Source organism: Engraulis encrasicolus, chromosome 7 (genome assembly GCF_034702125.1).
Source record: "Engraulis encrasicolus isolate BLACKSEA-1 chromosome 7, IST_EnEncr_1.0, whole genome shotgun sequence".
NCBI lineage: Eukaryota > Metazoa > Chordata > Actinopteri > Clupeiformes > Engraulidae > Engraulis > Engraulis encrasicolus.
The window spans coordinates 35,688,040-35,710,474 of NC_085863.1; the positions used below are offsets into that span (position 1 = coordinate 35,688,040).

General features: G+C 42.0%; 2 protein-coding genes across 4 annotated transcripts; one reads left to right on the top strand and one right to left on the bottom strand.

Moving 5' to 3' along the window:
- The first annotated feature begins 12,674 nt into the window (after positions 1-12,674).
- Positions 12,675-16,863, top strand: LOC134452770 (transmembrane protein 272-like). 3 transcript variants are annotated; one of them, XM_063203349.1, is made up of 6 exons: positions 12,675-12,792; positions 13,616-13,740; positions 14,635-14,709; positions 14,846-14,896; positions 15,027-15,233; positions 15,405-16,863. In XM_063203349.1, exons 3-6 carry the CDS (start codon positions 14,646-14,648, stop codon positions 15,620-15,622), a joined length of 540 nt encoding a protein of 179 aa, XP_063059419.1. In that variant the 5' UTR covers positions 12,675-12,792; positions 13,616-13,740; positions 14,635-14,645; the 3' UTR covers positions 15,623-16,863. The 3 variants fall into 3 exon arrangements, with proteins under 3 accessions (XP_063059419.1, XP_063059418.1, XP_063059420.1); XM_063203348.1 differs by lacking the exon at positions 13,616-13,740; XM_063203350.1 differs by lacking the exon at positions 13,616-13,740 and having other exon boundaries at positions 14,643-14,709.
- Positions 16,864-17,094: 231 nt separating this feature from the next.
- On the bottom strand, positions 17,095-21,235 carry LOC134452769 (uncharacterized). The gene is made up of 3 exons (XM_063203347.1): positions 20,938-21,235; positions 18,556-19,206; positions 17,095-18,088 (listed from the first exon to the last, which is right to left on the bottom strand). The coding sequence occupies exons 2-3, from the start codon at positions 19,157-19,159 to the stop codon at positions 18,012-18,014; spliced, it is 681 nt and encodes a 226-aa protein (XP_063059417.1). The 5' UTR covers positions 19,160-19,206; positions 20,938-21,235; the 3' UTR covers positions 17,095-18,011.
- Between the last annotated feature and the right edge of the window lie 1,200 nt (positions 21,236-22,435).

The window sequence follows — 22,435 nt, forward strand, 5'->3', positions numbered from 1 at the left end:
CCAACGCGGCGTATGACGTTATTCAGAGGCGTCTCTCTCGCCCTCCCATCGCAGACCCCCATTCCCCCTTCACGGGAAAAACTTGGGTCACACATCATATGCGTTTTGGCTGGAAGATAATGTGCACTATTTGCGGCTATAGCATAGGCAGACAATAAATAAACAACCAGCTCAAGGGCTTGTCAAGCGTAACATGGGATGCTGTAGAATAGTTTAATAGGCTACAGACAAAGAAGTGTCTAAAGTGAGTGAGTGAAATAGTAATCACTATTATTCCAGTGAAAAGCATTTTTTTTAAGATTCCATTGTCTTTTCAATAAGGCTTGTCAGAGGTTTAAGGACTCAGCAAAAAATGAATGAAAGGCTGGGGATGTAGTAGCAGTTGGTCTATTGGGAGAGCTAATATTTGGTACCTGTAGTAGTAGGCCTAGGACTAGTAGTACTACTAGTAGTAGTGGTGGTGGTAGTAGTTGTTGTAGCCTAGTAATAGGCTAAAGATACTTCATTGACCCTGAGGGAAAGGCAGGGCTTGGCATTTCATCAATATACTTAGGCTGCAATACATTCATTGATACACAATAACTATGAATACAATATTTATCAATGGCTGCTCTCTGGGAAATGTGTGCGTTCAATCCAGCATGACAGGGACTATGCAAGAATTCCGTCCTTAAAACCATCCGCTTTATTCTTCCTATCTTTTCACATTATTATTATTATTATTATTATTATTATTATTATTATTATTATTATTATTATTATTATTATTTTAACACAGAAGACAATCACAGCATTTATTTCAGTACCAATTATGACAAATATGTGAATCTTGAATCTTGAACAGGCTGAAAACTTGTTCAGGCTGCAAAAAGCAACACTGCTTAAGTATGGCTTTACTATAACCTGAGGGCCTACAAAATGTTCAACCTTGGGGATCGGGAAAAGAGGTAGCCTATCAGAGGCGAACCCGACTGAGCTGTTGCTGCACATATCATCCACAGAGGGGCAGGGGAGAACTCAGGGCTGTATTTATTATCAATGCCAACCAGTCTACCTACCGCAGTAACGGAGCCTGACTGACTCTGGGAAATGCCTTGCTGAACTTTCTGCTGACTTTGTTTCTGCCCTTTCCTGTGCTGCACTGGATAAGCCTACAATTCAGAAAAAATATACTGTAAAAAAAAATATGAAGCTTCTTCAATGAACGGCCAGTTAGATTGTGGGTGGACGGCAAAGTGATCTGATGAACCTTAAATGTTCCCTAAGGGGGAACCTAAAAGTTCTATAGGCCCACCCCAGAGTTCATTACATCAGTGGTTCTTAACTGGTCTTGGGACCCACCGTTTTCCATGGTCATGTCGTTGTTGTAACCCAATATTTTGTTGGGCCAAATGCGTCAAATAAATATATCCATGCATTTCATAATATTCATCACCATTTGCATTGTATGCCGAAATACCATATGCCTATCAACTAGTGGAGAGGAGTATTAACCATGTTTGACTCCCTCTTGGACATCACAGTCATTTATTCAATACTGCATCAAGTGTCATCCAAATCCGTTCATGCGTTTTTGAGTTATCCTGGTGAAAAACAGACATACAGACGGACAGGCACACCAACGCGACCGAAAATATAACCTCCTTGGCGGAGGTAATAAAAATGTCAGACCCGCAAGTAGGAGTATTGCAATCCGCCAGTGGTGTTAACAGATCAATCACCCCAGCTGATCCATCTAAGGATGGCCATTTCCCAGTTTGTAGAGACAAATACATCCCTGGTGTTGTATGTCTATGACTGTATGTATCTCAGCTTCTAGCCAAGCATAATACTAATAATAATAAGCATAAGTTATTTATTTTAGTGGGAACATTTTGGGGGATTTGGTAAACTATATATATTTTTGAAAGGTTATGGTGTATATAATATTATAACATCCATCAGTGAGTCAGAAAATCAATGTTTGCATTTGCCCATGTGTCTATAGGTACGTAGTGTCATTATTATTTAATGAAAAATGGCTGCCATGAAACTCTTTTTTGAAATGTCTTGGCCTCTGAATAAGTTACAATGCTGGTTTTAACTGCTGAGACCACATTTTCATTTAAAACCCAATGGTGTAGGTTACACAGCTATGACTTTCTCACATTAAATAACCCTATCCATCTAGGCAAATGATTTTCCAACTCCATACATCAATTCACCATAACCTTTACAGAATAATTTACAGTTCACCCCCAAGGGGAAAAACCCAGGAGAGGTAAAATGACATTATACTGTAATGTGTCCCACTCTTCAATTGACCTCTGAGCCTCCCCTTTCAGCTAGAGCCACCTTGTGGACCTCCGTGGAATCACCAATTGATTTCACAGGCCTCTTTTTATCCACACCAATTCGCCCCTTGCTTGAGACTAGACTGAAGAGTTCTGGCTAGTTAGTGGCTGGCTTAAAGTAAGACATTCTGGACCTCGACATAGAAACATATTTTTGGTTATTCTCGTCTGCATGCAAATGTATCACATGTGTAGTATGCTGTGATAATGTAACATCTGGTCTAGAAACCTCATTACAATGCATTCATTAAAGCCAACAGTAGCATTATGCATTGAGTTATGTAGACACATCCAAACAACAGGTGCTGAATCAACAACAAACATGTAAAAACAAAATACAGGAATCTCCAAACTAGTGGTAATTTTGGTCTAGAACCTCTATTGCTTCAAACAACAGCTCCCAGTTTTATTCTTGCACAACATTTCCACCATATCGGTCTTCATCAGGTGTTTACATTACATCCAGCCCCTAGACAGCCAGACGATGACTAATAAGCACACAGCAAAGACAAAGGTCATAGCAAAGCCATAACATCTGACCACAGCCACTGACCGACCTTTGACTGGGCCCAGGGCAATGTCATCTTTACACAAACATAAATACTGTAGGCCTGTACATACAATGTAATGGGGGGCAATTCTGGGCCCCCCTTCTCCCTGAGCCTGAGACAACTGACCTCCTTGTCCACCCCTGTCGGCTTCCCTACGTCTGACCATGTGTAGGCTCTCAGTGAGTGATCCAGCCAGCCTCCAGCACTACTCTGTCAACTCCTGGTAATTGGTACGTACATTTCCACTCCTGAGCTTCCTCCATGCGCTATATAGTAAATCCCAAGATACGGTAAATTCCCAACATGGCCAGAGAAGCCAACAGGGGGGACAAAGGGGTCAGTTCAGAGGATGGGTCCAGGGTGGGTCCAGACTTGGGTTTTCACCATATTGTACAATGTACAACCAGATTTTAAAAAATGACATTTGGTTTGTTGTGAATTAAAACAAAATGCTGCCATTTTCAAAACATTCAACCCATACATAACATGGAGAATAGTACAAAGACGATATATCAACTGTTAAAGCCCAATAAAACTGTTGTTTTGAGGGAAATATGGGTTAATTCAAAATCCGAACCATGCATCAAATCTCAAAAAAGTTAGGACAGGGCCAATATGATGATGATAAAAAAACAGAAGGGAGAACATTTTAAAATGAAATACATATTGAATGCCAACATGAATGCACAAATTGTACACCATTGTAGACTGGCTTCATTCAGAAGCAAAGATGTTGAAGAACTAATTACTTATTTATTACTTAAAAAGATTGAATTATCAAAATTGCAGGTATATAAGACCTATTTCTGTAAGCTCTGTAAAATTAGTGTACGGTTTATGAGATTTCCATTGCCAATAAGCACATTATGCCACTCCAACAATGACAGCTGTTGAAAAAAATGACCTTGTACACAATGATTCATAAATGCACATGATGCAGAGATTTAACAGTGTTGTATGTGGGGCTAAATATCATTCTAGATAGACTCTGAAGACTGAAGACTGAAGCTGTCCTCTGATAACCGAATGGAAAATATCGGTACATGAACTTCATCCTTTTTCAAATCATGGAGTCGTGCACCCTCCAGGCAACACAGAAGAAAAATCATTGAACTTGAGTCCGTCTGAAAGAAAGATTATAGATGGTATGGGTGTGCAGTTATGGTTCTGCTACTCACATGGAGTTTTAAAACGAATGCTGAATGCTGAAAGCTTTGAACAACGTACCAATGCATTATATTTTTCTGAAATGATGTCTAGGACAAATAAATAAATAAATAAAAAAACATGCCGTCTGTCAATGTAATTAACTGTTAAATGTCCTTTGTCTTGTTTTTAGTTGTCTAACTTTAAAAGCATTTTATTGGCCCCGTGCCAACATGTTGGGAATTTAGGAAGTGTGAAATTTCAAATGAGCACATTTCCCTCAAAAGAATAATTTTGTGTGGCTTTAACAACTGATATGTTGCTTTTGCACAATGCTCCAGACAATGCTTATTAACAGACTGGATGTTATGAAAATGACAGCATTTTGATTTTATTCACAAAATACCACGTGTCCCATTTTTTTTTAAATTTGGTTTTATGTGTTGGGTGAGGGCCATAACTTTGTCCTGGGCCTAGCCAAAGCTGTCCATAGTCACCTGTTGGATGGAACTAGACAAAATGACCACTCAAGGTCACAGTTTGATGTAACATCCCATACATGTCCAATTTGAACACAAGGTGGCAGTAGAGTGCAGTTCAATATTACATTTAGTAATCTTTGCATACATGTAAAAGATCACGCAGGTGCTTTTAACTGTTATACAGCCATGCAAAATCCTAGCAAACACAATGTGAAGGTTGCATGAAAACTATTTGGTGTCAGTCTGCTCTGTCTGGTTTGTACAGTTGAGTTGAGTCTAGCTTTGAAAGCTTCACACATGTTTGAGCCCTCAGGCCGGGGGCATCAAAGTAGTTGGTAAAGTGGAATTGAGTCACCAGGGCCCCAAGTATCGGTGGTCCAACAGAGAGACAGATTTGTTTGGTGGTGCCCATTCAGATTTACATGTGGGAATTTCTGACAGCGGACTGGGAAAGTGATTAGGAGGGTCACAATTCATTTACTAATGGATCATTAAGCATCGTCTGATCCAGAAAGTTAACTTTGAACTTAACTTTTTAATCCTACCTTGTTTCCCTTTAAATGATAAGTGCGCTATTTAGCATTATTTAGCTTATTGTCTGAGTTGTGCAATAGAGTGGTCCTCACTGATTTTTTGATGAAGGCACTCATGGACGAGGGGTAAAGGAGGTGGACTTGGGGACAAAGGGTCACTATCTCACGTTCCATTTCAAACATCAGCAGCTTTTGAGAGTGACTGGCCAGTTCTCTCCTCCATCCTCCGTCCTTCATGATGAGATGCCCTGCGTATTGCTGTGTCCACACACTGGTCCTTGAGCACCGTTACCATGACTCCTGAGTAGTCAGCATGTGTGATGACTGGCTTAAGGGCAAAGATCACATTGTTTTGTTTGCACTGTGTGCTTTGATGAGCTGCGTGATGATGTCATGCTTTGTGTACTGTGTGAAATCTCAGAGTCACTTTTGTTGTCTGGAGTCTGGACCTCCACAGGGGTGTTTTTGGCCAGCTATTGCAAACCTGACTATTGGTTTGTCACATCATGTGCCAATGACATGACTGTGTAAGATATATTGGGGCAAGGACTAGGGCTGCACGATATTAGAAAAATATTCGATACACGATAACATGACTGTATACAGCGATATTGATATTACTCACGATATTTAATATATACTGTAAGTAATAAATAAATAAATAAACACACTCACACACACACACACACACACACACACACACACACACACACACACACACACACACACACACACACACACACACACACACACACACAGGGGTGGATTAATGACCGGATCTACTGGGCCCAGAGGTCCCAAGGGACCAGGTCGCCTTGGCCCCGTGGCAGCCACCTAAGCTGCCCTTCAAACCCATCTTTGGAAATAAGGTCTTCATGAGCTCTATCTAACTACCTAAAATACATATCAGATATCAACCTATATTGAATGAAACAACAAAACAACAAAGACTTAACTCAGAGGGTATCACTGTTGGAGCCAAAAGCAGGGGCATACACATACAATAGTTAACAATACTGTTTGAAAAGTTGTCTGGATATACATGGCTTTCTTGGCCCACTGGAGTGTTACCTTTTTCACCTGTTTATTGCTTCGTAATGGTATTTTAGCATCTTCTCTTATTCTGATGTATTTATCTGACAGTGCCTTTATCTGCACAAACCTGTGTGTGCTGTGAATCTGCTAGTAATGTAACTTGAACTGCATGAGTTAATTTATTTTTATCTACATGGGTTTTCCTACCACTGCTATGCTGATGACACCCCGATGTATCTGTCGTTCCGTCCAGAGGACACCACGGTCTCGGCACACATCTCTGCCTGCCTCACCGACTTGTCAACGTGGATGAAGGACCACCACCTACAGCTGAACCTGTCCAAGACAGAGCTCCTGGTGATCCCAGCTAAAGAGTCACTCAGTCACAACATCAACCTCAAGATAGGCTCCACCATCGTGACCCCAAACAAAGTCGCCAAAAACCTTGGCGTCATGATTGATGATGAGCTGTCATGCTCCAACTACATCAACTCAGTCACCCGGACCTGTCGATTCCAGATGTCCAACGTGCGGAATATCAAACCTGTGCTGACGACTGGTCCAGGCCACGGTCCTGTCCCACGTTGACAGGGGCGGAGCTACAGGGGTGGCTAGGGGAGCAATTGACCCCCCCGAAATCTGATTGGCTACCCCAACTGCCCCCCCAGATGATTGAAGGCACCGCAAAAACATTTGCAGATTTGAAGTCTTTGACTGCGATGTTCCTCCTCTACAGTAGATGGTGCAATGCACGTCCTACCTCACCGCCCCTTTCAAGTCAATGGATGTGTGTAGCAGTAGACCGGCTGTGTGTGTGCAGAGAGTGTTTATGGGTAGTACGAGAGAGCAATCTCGCTACTTTTTCCGGGTGGTACTGTCCACTAAGTGGCGCCATCCAGACAGCGCAGAGGAACGCCAAGGAGCGCAGAGGCTGTTGAAATGAATGTGGTCCCATGGAGATCAACCACGATGCTGCCATTGCTTTGGGAGAGAATTGGTATCATCGTTTCATTTTATTTTTCCAAAAGGCAGGATAGATTATCCTTTCAAACAGCAGTTAGTTTGAATGTTTAAACTTGCTGGATCTTTGTAAAATACGTCTTTATTGTCAATATGACGTCACGAGTGGCTTCACACACTGCGTTTGGATTGGTCGGCCGGCTGCATTGCTGTGATCACGACGGCCGTAACGCAATTTTGTTAGCAAGATGCTAGCGGAGCCTGACTCATAAATGCCAAAGCTGTAGGAAATCAGAAGGACATAACTCCCATGTTATTGTACATTTCATTGAAATCCACATTGGTTTCACAGAACTTACAGTAATATTGTCAAGTTTCAGCAGACAGCGAGCACAATTGTCAGTTATTAGCGCCAGCCTTATGACCTCTGCTGTCTCGACAGCGCTCCCTAGGTGAACTGCAGGCACGGGTTTGAGGGCGAGATTCAACACTGTATGTAAACCCACTGTGGTGTGTAGCTATGGTGAAAGAAGAAGAACTACTGAGTGAAACAGAAAAGCATAGTCGCGTTCTTTGTTCATATTCTTTGAGAAAAGGCTGCGCTTGTGATTCAAAACTCATGAGATGGATTTTATTCTCGACTGGACTGACGTATATCGGTGGGTAGGCTGCACAAGCACTGTTCATTCATGAAAGAAACTGGTCAATCGATGTCCGTTTCATGAATCAGAATGAAGGACAAGTCATTGCTTGTCACGAAGGGCAGCTAGAAGCCAGCATGACTGTAAATAGACAATTGCAGGTGGGTGAAATTGATGCTTTTAGGTGTTAATTTCTGTGATTTCATGCCCATGTCTGCTGAAAATGCTGCTGATGAAAACATAAAACTGTTTCAGTCTTTTCTATGTCCGTGTAGAACTTTCTGATTTATGAAACCAGTATCTTTGATCAGAACCGTTTGCCCGTGTCATAATAAAATGCATAGATAATTCATGACCGATGTAGTACTAGTCAGTAGCCTAACTACATGGACTACAGCCTCAGGGCAGCAGACAAGTGTACGGATTTGATCTACAGTAGCCTAAAGTTATGGCTGAAACCTTCATTGAATGGATAGATTGTTATTGTTGTGTTCTGATATTTCTATAATAATCACAGACTGGTTGGCTTTCATCTGTAGTCCCTGGAAGTTTGATGTTGGAAGTGTGTGTGTGTGTGTGTGTGTGTGTGTGTGTGTGTGTGTGTGTGTGTGTGTGTGTGTGTGTGTGTGTGCGTGTGTGTGTGTGTGTGTGTGTGTGTGCGTACGTATACAGTATAAGACAAAATGACCAGTCATGACATGTCAACACTAGACAAGACCAACATCCATAAGACAATGTAGAAAAAAAAAAAATAGTAAACACGACATAAACAGGTTGGCTGTACATGACTCGTTATGTCTATAAAACATTGCCCCCCTGAAATACACTTGGCCACCCCCTTGCTACCCCAAGGATAAAAGTCTAGCTCCGCCACTGCACGTTGACTAGGCCTACTGCAACTCACTCATGACAGGTCTACCTGCTTGTGCGCTAAAACCTCTGCAGATGATCCAGATGCGGCGGCATCTATATTTATTGAGTTGCACTGGCTACCGATTGTCGCCCGGATCAAGCACAAGGCATTGACCATTGCCTACAAAACCATCACAAGAACAACCCCAGCTTATCTGAAGGACTTACTAACGCCTTATGTTAGGCCTACTGGAAGATAACTGCACAAGCCGTCTGGCTCTGCCATCCAGTCGCTCTACTCCCAGTCAAGACTATTCTCCGTTGTTGTACCCAAGTGGTGGAACGGTCTCCCAGAGGCAGCAAGACTAAGCACATCTCTTGCAGCCTTCAAGAAACAAGTAAAGACCTTCCTCTTTCGTGAGTTTACTAGACTAATGCTTGAGCTGGCCTAGCCCCAGGGCAGACTCTTGACATGATGTGTGTGTAGGTGTGTGGGTGCAACAGTAGCCTAACTGGAGCCAAACGTGAAGTCTTTACCAGAAAAACAGAAAAAAAACACAACTTTAAGCCTCGTGGTGCCTTTACGAATAACCTCGTTTCTCGTGGTTGGGCGACGAAAGGGGGGACTGACAATTGGGGTAGTTTGGTTGTGGGGGAAGAATACTGCGGACGGACGTCAACAATCAAGCGCGACTGAAGGCTAACTGGAAACGAAGGTAATCAAAAATTTCAAACAAGTGATTCACGGTTAAGTTTAGGGTTAAATTTAGGGCTAGGGTTAAGGTTAGGGTTCGGGTTAGGTTTAGAGTTAAGGTTAGGGATAATGTTGGAGGAAGGTAGACATGGCATGAAGCTGACACGACAGCGCTCCCCTCACGGAATGCACGCGCGCTGCTCGGGTGGTCTCTCTCTCACTCGCTCTCTCTCTCACCCACTCTCGACGACAGCACGCGTTGCCCAACTATGAGAAATGAGGCAAGACAATGTCTGGCCCAGTTGCTGTTAATTTCTTAATCCACCCCTGCACACACACATTCTATGCACATACATACATACATACATACATACATACATACATACATACATACATACATACATACATACATACATACATACATACATACATACATAGGGCCTACATACATACATAGCCTACATACATACATACAGTAGCCTACAGACATAGACCTACATACATAGTATTAAATGCAAACATAGTACAATTTAAATGCATTACTACAGTAGTGAGGTTGTGGATTACAAGTTACTGAGCGATGCTAAAGTTGCACCCTGCTCCCGTTTTGCAGTAGATGAGCAGATGTAGAAATTTCAGAGATAATTTCACAAGTGCACATGAAACACAGCTGTTCAGATTGGTGCAAAGATATTTTCATTTTATGTGGTGTGTGAGAAGGATGTTAGGGACGACTATCACCCTTCACATTATCTCTCTATACTCTACCCCTATCACTGCACTCTCTTTTCACTTTTCAGCTCTCTTTCAATTAATTTTGACAAATGTATGCCTGTGCGTGTGTGTGTGTGTGTGTGTGTGTGTGTGTGTGTGTGTGTGTGTGTGTGTGTGTGTGTGTGTGTGTGTGTGTGTGTGTGTGTGTGTGTGTGTGTGTGTGTGTGTTTGCATGTGTGTTTGCATGTGTGTGTGGATGTGTGCATCATTTCAGCTAGATAGTTAAAGGAGAAGTCCACTTTTTTGAACATTAAGGCCATTTTCTGAGTGGTCTGCAATGTTTTAGAGTCCCCCTCACAGTTTATTGCAGTCTCTGTTATTTGGCTGATTTGGATTTGATCTCAACCAGCTTTAGAATGGCCGTCTATGGGCACCTGCAACTCTGTTCTTAAAATCACATTTAACATTTGTTTTGAAGAATATGCAACTCAGCAAGTGTTCAGCAGTATTCACTTGTGTTCCTTCGCAATTTTTGTAGGGAAATATGGCATCTGGTGTGTTTTATGTAGCAATTTGTAAGTTAAGTTTCACTTTCACTTTCACTTTCTTTCACAAAATGGCAAATAAAAAATGACAGAAGCCATATTTCGCCTTGAAACTTGTTAGGGACTGCTAGTGAACACTCCTAACCACTTTGTGAGCTGAAGACTTTCGAAAACAAATGTTTAAGGTGATTTTAAGAACAGAGTTGCAGGTGCTCATAGACGGCCATTCTAAAGCTGGTTGAGATCAAATCCAAATCAGCCAAATAACAGAGACTGCAGCAAACATGAAATAAACGGTGAGGGGGACTCTAAAACATTGCAGACCACTCAGAAAATGGCCTTAATGTTCAAAAAACTGGACTTCTCCTTTAAAGCTAATGCAAGTAAAATGTGCTGCTGGTTATCACATGAACCTTGAAGTTGAGGGCTTGGATATGGAAGTAGCAGGGCTCTTAAACTATTTAGGCAATCTTGTGGTTTGAGTAGTTCTTGCGAAACCACATCATGAGATTAAGGCCTAGCTAGCTCATACAGTGCGTACTCTTATAAAACATCATTTAGCAGCCACTGGACTCCACAGATCAACACAGTATTTTGCATGGATATATTGTACCCGAAATTGCAACATTGGCCTACATTAGTTTTGTAATGTAGCTCAAAAATGTAGAAGAAATTGTTTATTATTATTATGATTAGATTACATTTCATTAAAGTAGTATTAATCAATTACGTATTGGTTGTGAGTCCAGGCCATGTGTCTTAATTCTGCCTCTATGTTTGTGTGTATGTGTCTATGTTTTGTTTGAGTGTATCTATGTTTGTGTCCCAGAACGTCATAGAAGGCAAATACAGTAGTCTTAAAGGTGCACTGTGTAGGATGGTGGCCAGAGCAGGTATTGCAACTATGCTGCTCATTGAAACTTTGCTGCCTATTTCCAAATTTAATCTTTTCGTGAATATTTACTAAATAATGAACTAATTTCTACTAGTATGACCAAAGCACACTAAGTTTTGCTTAAAATGTCATACTATTTTCTGATTCATAAGGACTCATTAGAATTTGATGGTGGTGGTAAGTATTTGTGAAAAAGGTAACATTTGTGAATGGGCAGCATGAATTCTGGAAAGAAACTGCTAAAAATATTTCACAGTGCACCTTTAAGCCTCTTGTGGTTTAATGATTAGAGAGTTGGTCTGCTGATTGGAGGGTTGCAGATATGGCCCATGGGTGCCGTGCAAAAATATTGGGTGAGGTTTTAGGTAGTGTGCAAACATTACTTTCCTCCACAATCATCTACGGCTTAAGTCCGTTTGTCCTGGATACTGAACCTTTTGTTGATCCTGGGAGCCTGTTACTGTACTATGGCTACCTAATGTAATGTTTCTCAATGGGGGCTCTATGGCTCTCCAGGCTGTTAGGGAGCCCTCAGCTGGCTTATGAGGAGGTCAAAGAGCAAAGAGGCATTTTTTTTAATTATTTTTTTTAAAAGCTGAAAACCACTGACCTAATGTAACCTAACCTAGTTACCTCTTATTTCATCCCATGTTATGCTTTTATAGTATTTCTATACAACAAATAAGAGGCCTTGTAACCATTGCACAGTAACCTGTCCCGTATAACAGTTTCAGCTAAATGTCACATGTGACATTTCCACACTATCACTCAGAGATCTGCCATGACCACGTGCACATGAAGACCATGAAGATAAAGTGGGAAGGCCCAGGATGTGGCTTGCTATCTTTCTTCCCCTAAATATCACACAAAACCATCTCTTGTGTAAAGTTTAGTGCAGTGGTTGCCAACGTTTTTTGGCCTGAGACCCCATTTTGACACCTCTCTCCTACGACCCTAAACAGTTTTACTTTTGTTTTTTAACCCCAATGACATTGTATGTTGCGTTTTAATCCTAATATCATTTAGTTGAAAATGTCTATATGTATTCTATTGTCACCACTAGACATTTCACACGACCCCATTTGAATTTCAGGTGACCCCAACATTAATGGGTTAAGTCAAGTATATAGGCTACTATACACTTGACATAGCCTATTAATATTAGTTTCTGTTTTCATGATGTAGGTTTTAAACAAAAGAGGTAGGCATACATGAAAAGGCCAGTTATATATTTTGGTCTGCGTCGCCTGTGGATGTAGCCAATCAGCATCGCCTACGACCATGTCTTCATAGGAAGTGTGGGTGGGAGGTGCAAAGCTGACATCGCTTTTAGGCAACTTCGCTCCGAGTACCGATGACTACTCTAGAAGACAACGTCTCACGCCAATACTGACTAAAGTCGCTGAAACTGGTAAGTTTGGCTCAACAGATGGTCACTCGGTAAGAGGAATCGCTACTAGTCTCAGGTGTAGTCCGATAAGACACTGTATCAATGTCATCTGTGTGTGCAAACAAAGGCACCGGTGTCTATGCACTTGGGCATTTATGTTAACTGGCAAGCTATTGCCGAGTTCTTCTACATGGCCCGTTTTCTTTTTGAAAAAGCTGTAGGTAGGTTGTGTCGAATATGGCCTGATAAGTTACAAACGCGTAATACAGCATTGTATATCTAAACTGCTTGTGCTGGCTGGTGTGTGATTACAAAGTTTAGAACGTTGTTTGTGCTGGATTACTACTTTGGGCATGTTGTTGGAGTGATCATAGTCATATCACGTGATTGTCATCTCAATGAAAGCGCAAGTGTGCTCTTAGGGGCGTGTGGCCACAGTTTTGTATTTTTGAACCTCGTGTAGCCTAACATACGATGGAACAAAGCAGATGATTTTACAGATAAAATTGACAGTTTACCTGACGCTACTCATGACGCACGGGGCAAATAAAGTGAAAGCGCAATGAATTCATAATATACACTGCAATTCTAGCAGCGACCTCTCAGCTGGTAAAAGATGTCTAACCTTGTGATCTCTCAAGGCACGTCTCTTCCGCGCTGTCTGTCTGTTTGCGTGCGTCTTTATCGTTACCATACCCTGTTTCCCACACCGAATGTCATCTTGTCTTCTCTTGCAAGCCTACTTTGTTTAGCTGGTTTGTCCCAAAAGTTGTCTATGAATTAGTTTCCCACTGACAATTAGGATAAGCGAAACATTTATCAGATCTGGCTATTCTTATTGCAGAAGAACCTCTCCAAGAAGCGACAGGATGGCTGTCATTCATTTACAACAACAAAAAACTGCTCTCACAGCACCAAGTGCCATCTGCTGGCGTTGGACATTATTGCAACCAAACGCCCTTCAAGCCAGTGAGCATCCAACACCGACGTCAGAAAGACATAGAGCATTATTTTGCCTTTTATACACTGTTGAATTCTATGAAAAATGATTCCACTGGATGACAAATTATCCTTACATTTTGACGCACGGGGCACATTAGTTCATTTGACTGGACATAGGATACAGCACCACTGTTGTATGTTTGACACATTAAAAAGTAGAATGTGTAGATTTATAGACCAGTTGGCTTTCTACAAGTCGCATGATTACCTCAGCCTCACAAACAATGATCAAGTGGGCTGCTAAACTATTTTGTACTGATGAACTGGCTTCAGTTTTATTTGGTTGACAGGGCTTTCACAGGTTTTGTGATGGATTATGTTTTCTATTATGCAAAGGTTGAATCGTAGTGTATAGCTAGAATTATGGCCAAGCTCAATATGTCTCCATGTGACCTCTATTGGGTTAAAGCAGAACTTAAAAAAAAAAAAAACTCCTGCAGGAGGGAAGTGATTTTTTTAAGATGGCAATGCCAGGCCCACTGTATGGAAAGAAGTGGCTGCCGCTAGTCTTGTTTTTCTCCATCCAAGTAGTCTGAAAAGCCCTGTCAGTGGTCGGACTTGGCATTGTGCTTTGTGTCATGAGTGGCAGGAAGGCCGGTTCTTTAACTGTGTTACGTGTTTGCTGAGAGGTCAGAAAGTCACACAGTTATTTGGCCACTAATGTCATTATGGTATAGCCAACGGAATGCATGTGGCGGTGCGGTGGTCAGAAAGATCTTGCAACATCTGAGAGTAGAATGTCAATTATCTTTGGTGCTCACATGGAACTATTTCTGTCATTCATTCATTCTGTCATTCATGTCCAGTTGTGCAATACCCTTATCTGTGATTCCTGTATATCTCTACATTTTTTCTCTTAAGTGCTGTAGAAGATGGAGAACCGGACATTATTGCAGGACCTACGCCGAACTCCCAAACTCAGTACACCTGTTTTAGGTAAGAGTCTTCTCCCCAAGCATTATTTTCACAGAAATGTTCTTTTTGTTTCAACATGGCATGGTTTTATTCATGACTAGCCATGTGAACAAACCATCAACCCCATTTTCTGTTGCACAATTTTCTTCCCAAACAGTCATTTCTAAGATGATAGTGATTGCCATACCCATTGCCGAGGTTGTAATCGGTAAGTACTCTTGACCACGTTGCACTATTTACTTAACCTTTCATGGATATGAATATTTGAATATGTAAACCTGCCAAGTCAGTCACATCACATTTCAACAAACTCTCTTTTGTGCCGTGGTGTCCCCAAGGATCCCTGTACCTGAAAAGCTGCCCGGTGCAGAAGTTCATCCCGATCTACCTGGTGGTGATGGGTGCCTTCACCCTGTCCCTCACGCTGCTGTCCTGCCTGCCCTGCACCCAGGAACCCGAGGACGGGAGCCAGACTGCCCTCAGTAGCGTCTGTACTGCCTGGAACTCCATCGTATCCCTCTTCCTATTCTGCTGGTTTATCGCTGGTGAGAAAATAAGCTCCACTTAATGTGCACTGTATGTGAAAATAAGCTCCACTTAATGTATTTCAAAATAAGCTCCACTTAATCTATTTGAAAGTAAGGTCCACTTTATTGTCTGTACCATTATCCTTGGGACTCAGTTTTGATCCTGTGTGTGTGTGTGTGTGTGTGCAGGTAATGTGTGGATCTACTCAAAATACCAGCCCAACTATGTCAATCCAGATGCCTCAGACTACTGTCACAAGACCCTCTATCTCTTCGCCTTCTGGGTCACCTCTCTGGTATACATCCTGATTGGTGGCTTCTTTGTCCTTGGTTGCTGCGCCATGATCTGTTTGGCCATCTGTGGGAAGGTGCGGGGCTTCGGGTACAACCGGCATGAAGACATCTGATGATACTTCTCACAGCGGTCAAAGTTAGGGGCTTTCTCTGAACCCCACGGTCCAAGATTTCTGGCCCAGTCACTATGGGTGCAAATCCAGCTCACAAACGTGTCGTTTCCTCTTTCCTTTGGCCTCGTACCTTGTTGTTGTCGTCGAAAGTCAGTTAGAAAGTCAGAAAGTTTTATATTGGCCATTCATTTCTCATATCTGAAAAGAAAACCTCGTTGTCAAAACAACTTTGAAAAACGTTGATGTCCTGATGTGCCACAAGGCTTTTCTTCGGTAATATTGTATGTACGTATTTTGAAGGTGAAAAGAGGGTCCAATATCAAACTTCCATTACCCAGGTCGACGACAAGGCACACGGCCAGAGGACAGAGGAAAGAATGCAGGTTTGAGGACCTTTTGCACCCTTTGTAGTGCACTATGTACAAGGCAACGAAACAAGGCAACTCGCACCCTATGTAGTGCAGGATGGAGTGAACGTTCTGCTCATAGTGCATGAGTTCTTGTCAAATTCGTTCCTCCAGTGCTTTCATTTTTCTTGTGGCCTTGTTGGCAAGGTTCAACGTCATTTCTGCTCGAAGTTGTATTCAATATCTCACAAAAGCATAATTCAAAGGTCATTATCTCAATTGCAATCTGCATGATTATTGGGGAAAAGCCCCTTTAAAATTGCTCTGCCTGGGTTGACAGCTGGAAAACTTCATTGTTTTCTTTACGATGGAGGGAAGTTACAGAGGCAAGAGGCCACAAGCAACAAGAAAGGACGGGAGGAACTAGTTTGACTTGCAGCTCATGTGTCATATGGGTTTACCTGCTTCATCTTCATTGTGGAACCACGATTAGTCACAGGGTGTCTAGAAGCTACTGATGTATGTGCCACAATCAGCTTTTCTTTGCAACAGCGATCCCAGTGTTTGCAGTATTTGCAGATATTACTGCTTTTTATAATACTTCAAAGTCCTATGCAGCTATTGTTTTTGTTTTTATGCACTAATTAAGTTCTTTGTTGAATTCTGTCCAATGAAATCTGCATTTTTGTGTAATGTAAAAGAGTTTTCTTTGTGCAATAGTTCTGATGGCCAACATAATGGATGCAGAATATGAACTGCAAGCTTTTTTGCTGTCAGTGCAATTAGTACTTTGTATGATTTAGCCTACGTTTACGTCTGCTGTGCTGAAAAATATTGCTGTAATATTTTAAACTGATTCATACAAATGTATTTTGTGGATGAAGAGTTGCTGTACTTAAAGATAATCACTTCTTGGATATGTTGAGGTCCAATTTCTGCTTTTGGATATTGTGTTGTTAGTCAGACAAACAAATTGAAACAACTTAGTATATTTTTTATTATCTGAAAATATGTAAAATACGCCTCTCTGTATTGATATGTACTTCAATTAAAAAAAACATTTTGCACAGAAAAGTATGCATCGTCTTAAAATAGTATAAACATATTGCAAAAACATGAAAGAAATATGCGCAAAAAGTACTGCAAATGCGTTGAAACAGAACTGATAGCAGTAGAAGGACAGTTGTCTGAATACATTCCCTCGATAACATGGCAAAGAGAAGACAACTGTAACAAACCATGTTCTTTGGAAAGTAACAAATGACCATTCTTTTTTCCTGTCTCAAGAACTATGTCTTAATCTTTGAGATACAAGAAACATGTTGAGAGACTTCAACTTCACAATGTTTCAATAAAATGTTGCTTGTCAAAACTACTGCTGTTTTGATCAGTAACGGTTCAAATCTGTTTTCAACTTCACTAATAAGTGCCTTTCAGTATGCAACTAGTTTGGCACAGGTTAATTGCCATCATAAATGTAGCAGGTTGAAACAATCCATGGATGTTGGCACTGAAGTGGTGACAAGAGTATCATCCATCCATGTACACCAGGCTATTTGCTTAACTGACTTAGTAGCGCCATCTAGACAACAAACCCTGACTGTACAAACCCTGAATGGAAATATCAGTGCCAGGTAATGGGTAAGGTAGAATGGGAATCATACAAGTTTAAGAAAAATATTCAAATATATACTATTATACTATACTGGGAGAAAGTGGTTGCTGCTGAACAGCTAGTAGCACAAATACTAGTGTCTGTCTAAAAATGACCCAGTGCTTCAGTCAGTGTTTTCAGATGACAGGACCAGTCTTTCCTGTGGCACCATGTGACTTTAACACTAGGTACACATGGACAAAACAAACAGCCTCTGGCCTGTTGTGAGGGTTTCTTCCTTTTCCTTTGGTTTTTCTGCTGGAGGAACTGCTGAAACTCCCCTCAGTCAGTAACAGAAGAGAGTCTAACAGCATTTCAGTTGCTGAAGGAGAACCATGGAAAAGCTTCTTCCTCTTTCCCTGATGAAGGAACCAAACTTCAACGTCTTTCAGTCACTGATGCTTGTCCTCCTCATCAACTCTCTCAGGGGAGTGCGAGAACTCAGAGTCCTCTTCATGCTGTGACCTGCAATGATAACAACAATGAAGAAGTCAGAGGCGATTTATGGTCTGCTTGGTACAAATTATGGTACAGCTAAATCATCAGATGGCCTGTTATGACTTTTAGGGGCACTCAATAAATAACCTCTCCTCTTTATTCCGACTGTAAAAATACCAATGGAAACCAAACATCTCTCATTCTTGTGTTCACATTCATAACTATGTAAACTAGTAGTTGCTTATATTTTAATATATAATTTATTATATTTAATATATAAAACGATTAAGTGATACACCTGGCTAAATTAACATAGAGGAAGTGGTAAACCTACTAGTTGATTGCCTGTAGGTGCCGTTTGGTTAAGAAAATGGGAACCCCAGGCTCTTTTATTAGCTGATTTACCACTGTCTCCTGCTTTGCTCTTTAACCACTTTTTTTTAAATACACCCCAGGTGTCAACAGGAAATAGAACCTATCTCCCGTCTTCTCACCATTTCGAAGGTCTGGTGGCATTGTGCAACTTTTCTTCTTCCCGTTGGCCAAGAGATTCCGCCCATCTTTCCTGAAGTCTTCTGCTTGTGCTCGAACATTGCTACAGCCGCCCTCCTGACAGTCACTCAGCGCTCTCTGAAACGATCGAGCCAAGCAGTTTGTTATGTCCTTGACCTTCTCCGGTCGGCTGCACCAGAACACCCGACACTGGAGCTGTTGGCCCTGCTGTTTGCAGATGTAGAGGAACACGTTGGGCCTCTCTGTGTCCGCAGCACAGTAGGCAATGTCCTTGAGGTAGGTCTTGGTAAGCTGCCTGCCCGTGCTGATCTCCTTCACCTCTAAGTAGCGAGGCCGCACCACCAACGCGTGCTCCTTACCCAGTTTCTCCAGTGGAGAAGGAGACCTTTCTAGAACATGGGCGATGGCGGCCTCGGCCTGCTCCGGGTCCAGGGAGAAGATCTTGTCCGTGCCCAGGTAGTGCACCTTGAAGAGCGGGTCGCCGTGGGAGAGGGACTGGGTGCGGTCGTGCCGGAAGCGCTGGTTGAAGATGGCGGGCGACTTCCTCAGGGAGCGCATGAGTTGCATGGGGCGCCCCAGGGACATGGTTGCGGAGGGGCAGGGGGGCAATGGGCACACTGGGTCCCTATGATCTGTGGAATACAAGAAGCACAAGTTAATGGGGATGATCAAATGCCAACAGGCTACATGTTCTTCCAATGCGTTGGTGATGAATACAAGAAGTTATAGCTATTCATTTTTTTATTTACACTCCAGCTTTCAGTGGTAGCCTACATAATTCATGACATACAATTTAAAGTTGGTGACCAGATTTCTTATTTTACATTACATTATATTAACATTACACTTAGCTGGCACTTATATCCGAAGCAGCAAGCAATTTCTGCAGTGTTTTGGTTACAGTCCATTGAGCGATGTGGGGTTAGGTGTGCTTCTATTATGAATGGAATGGGAGCCAAACTTGCAATCTTCTAATAGCAAGACTGTTCCCTATCCAAAAAAATACTGTATTTCGGGTGATACTTGGAATTTGAGGTGGTTAAGTCATGGCAACGATGTGAGGTTAGGTGCTTCACTCAAAGACACCAGCCATGGATGAAGGTGTAGGGACTAGGGAGACCACACAAATTCTTCCTACTGTGAAGGGTGGGACTCGCACCGGCAACCCTATGATTAAAGACCAACCAATCAACTGATTGCCCGTTGGGCAGTTTAGAATTGGCCAACGTGACAGGCTATATATACTAGGCTACATAAGAGGTTGGGACGTGCTGTTCTTTTCTCCATCCTTTCTTTTCTTAGCCCATTCTCTCATCATCCTTCAGATGGTGCTTTGACTAACGGGCCCGCTGGCTTTTCAATCTCAGGAAGCCACCATGCCGTTCCACCCCAAATATTTCTGTTTCTCCACACAATAGCCTGCCTCTCTCCCTCTCTCTCTCTCTCTCTGACACAAAAACACACATGAGATGTGAGGATGTGGATGTCACTGAAGTACTGCCCACCACTTTCTTGAGTGGACTGCAACAAACAATGTAAGACCAAATACACCCACGCCATATGGCTCACATATGTTGACAAAAGCAAAGAAAGTACAAAGAATGATGTGACAGTAGAACAACCAAAGTGTTACACAGCCAAAACATTAACTTAAAAAATAGCTATTTAGTTTATTTAAAATAGACTAAATTGGATTAGGCCTAAGTCTAGGTTGGTTGGCCCATTTCCTCACACAAAAACTGACCTCTCACAAAAAAAGAAAAAAAAGAAACCAGAAGAAACAAAAATAACAAAAAACTACGCCATTTTACATAGTGGCAGAACTCCGTTCTTTTCCTTATAAAAGAAACAATAAACTTGAAATGAAACATTGCGTTGTAGTGTTTGTATGTCAGCAAGGCAGACTACGCAGTGAACTTCATGTCGCCACTGTCTCCCTGTTTTCATGGTCACACCACGCGCACCCTCTCTGTCCCCCTCAGTTTGAAAAATGCACCCTAGTCTAGCCCAGAAGCCCACCCAGTCCCTAACTTGAACTCGAACTTATCAGCTCTCGACTCGTCAATGTCTGGGTGCGATTAAAAAAAACTGAATATCAAACAATGTAACCTTGCTGAAAAATAGTCTTAACACCACAAATACAGCAGTATTTAGACATGTTATGGATCCCAATGGGAGTTAGGAAAGATGGAAGAAAGTCAGTAGCCTAGAAAGTTTGGATAATACAAGCCTCTGTTTACACGCGCAGAAGGCATGTACTCAACATTTCACACACTTTCAAACTAAACGCTGATTGTGATGCTCTCTATACCACCATACCCATACAACACTGAGCTGCCGTAAACGCTTCCAAAGCATCTTACCAGGCTGGTTGTCGATGTGAGCCGTGGAGAATACGACCTTGCGCAGCAGCCCCGTGCTGTGGTTGGATACACCACTCAACAACTGGATAGTGTTGATGGAAAATGCCGTTTTCCTACTCACGCGCTATAATTCACTCTTTAACTGATGGTGGTAAAAGCGTATTCAAATAGTCACGAGTAGCCCAAGTCCTCCTTTGCATACCACCGCATCAGGCTCTCGTGTGTTGAGCAGTGTCCGTCTCGTGCTGTTCTGCATGTGTGCACGAACTGGGCGCAGTAGGGTTTTGTTCAGAGATGAAAGTGGGAAGTCCCAAGGGTAGCCTGGAGGTGGGTGAAGTGCTGTCGAGGTGGGCACATTGGTTTACAACAGGCAGCCACGGTAGGATGAGGATGTCGGGAAAAGATCCAGTTTATATAAATAACCTAAGCACCGGGAAGACAGGCAATAAAGTGAATTTCAGCGAAAGTAGGCCTACGGCATAGCGGGAAGATGTGGAAAAAATGCTTTCCCCGAAGATCTAAGTCTTAGGCATTGTTGTCTAGAGTTGTTGTTAGTTTGCTTCAAATTTCACTTCATTCAAACAGCGTGAAAACATATCCTGCTCAATACAAAAGAAGTACTTGTGTATTCTATTGTGTTCACTTCCTTCGACCTCCTAAACACACACACACACACACACACACGCACGCACGCACCTACTGCCCCGTGAGGCAAAAATATGAGTCAGCCACTCAAGAAGTTGGTGCATATGTATTACAATAAGCTAGCTATTGATTGCCTGGTTAAAGGGACACTGTGTGAGTTTTTTAGTTGTTTATTTCCAGAATTCATGCTGCCCATTCACTAATGTTACCTTTTTCATGAATACTTACCACCACCATCAAATTCTAGGTATTCATTATGACTGGAAAAATTGCACTTTTCATACATGAAAAGGGGGATCTTCTCCATGGTCCGCCATTTAGAATTTCCAAAAATAGCCATTTTTAGCTGCAAAAATGACTGTACTTGGACCATACTAGAAAATATTTGTTTATTACAGAGTAAACTTTCATGTAAAGATAAAATTTGGCAACTGGCAGCGCAGTTTCAATGAATAGCATAGTTGCAGTACCTTTTTTGACCATTTCCTGCACAGTGTCCCTTTAACACCAGACCTAATCACAAGTGAGATTGTCTTTCAGATCGAAACGATTGTGTAGAACTAAAGGCAGTATGGGAGTTCCCAGGCTAAGCTATTGATAAAGTAACATGCTGAAAAAAACATGGATGCCCTGTAAACACACTGGAAATGATCTGCTGATGTGAAGGACATCATGCAGTCACTCACCTGATTATATGGATGGCAAGGCTTATTTATGCTGTAATCTGCCAACAACAAAAAATGGTTATGGCAAACAGACTGACAGACAATGAAATATTGCTCTATGAAGACAGGAACTTGTTCCTGCTTTATGGTGCATCTGTCTTGACCTCTCAAACAGTCTGCGACCTCAT

Coding starts and splice junctions, on each gene's coding strand:
- LOC134452770 (XM_063203349.1), top strand. CDS start 14,646: ATGGAGAACCGGACATTATTGCAGGACCTACGCCGAACTCCCAAACTC. Junction 14,710..14,845: donor ACTCAGTACACCTGTTTTAG/GTAAGAGTCTTC, acceptor CTTCCCAAACAG/TCATTTCTAAGATGATAGTG. Junction 15,234..15,404: donor ATTCTGCTGGTTTATCGCTG/GTGAGAAAATAA, acceptor GTGTGTGTGCAG/GTAATGTGTGGATCTACTCA.
- LOC134452769 (XM_063203347.1), bottom strand. CDS start 19,159: ATGTCCCTGGGGCGCCCCATGCAACTCATGCGCTCCCTGAGGAAGTCG. Junction 18,089..18,555: donor GCCACCAGACCTTCGAAATG/GTGAGAAGACGG, acceptor TTATCATTGCAG/GTCACAGCATGAAGAGGACT.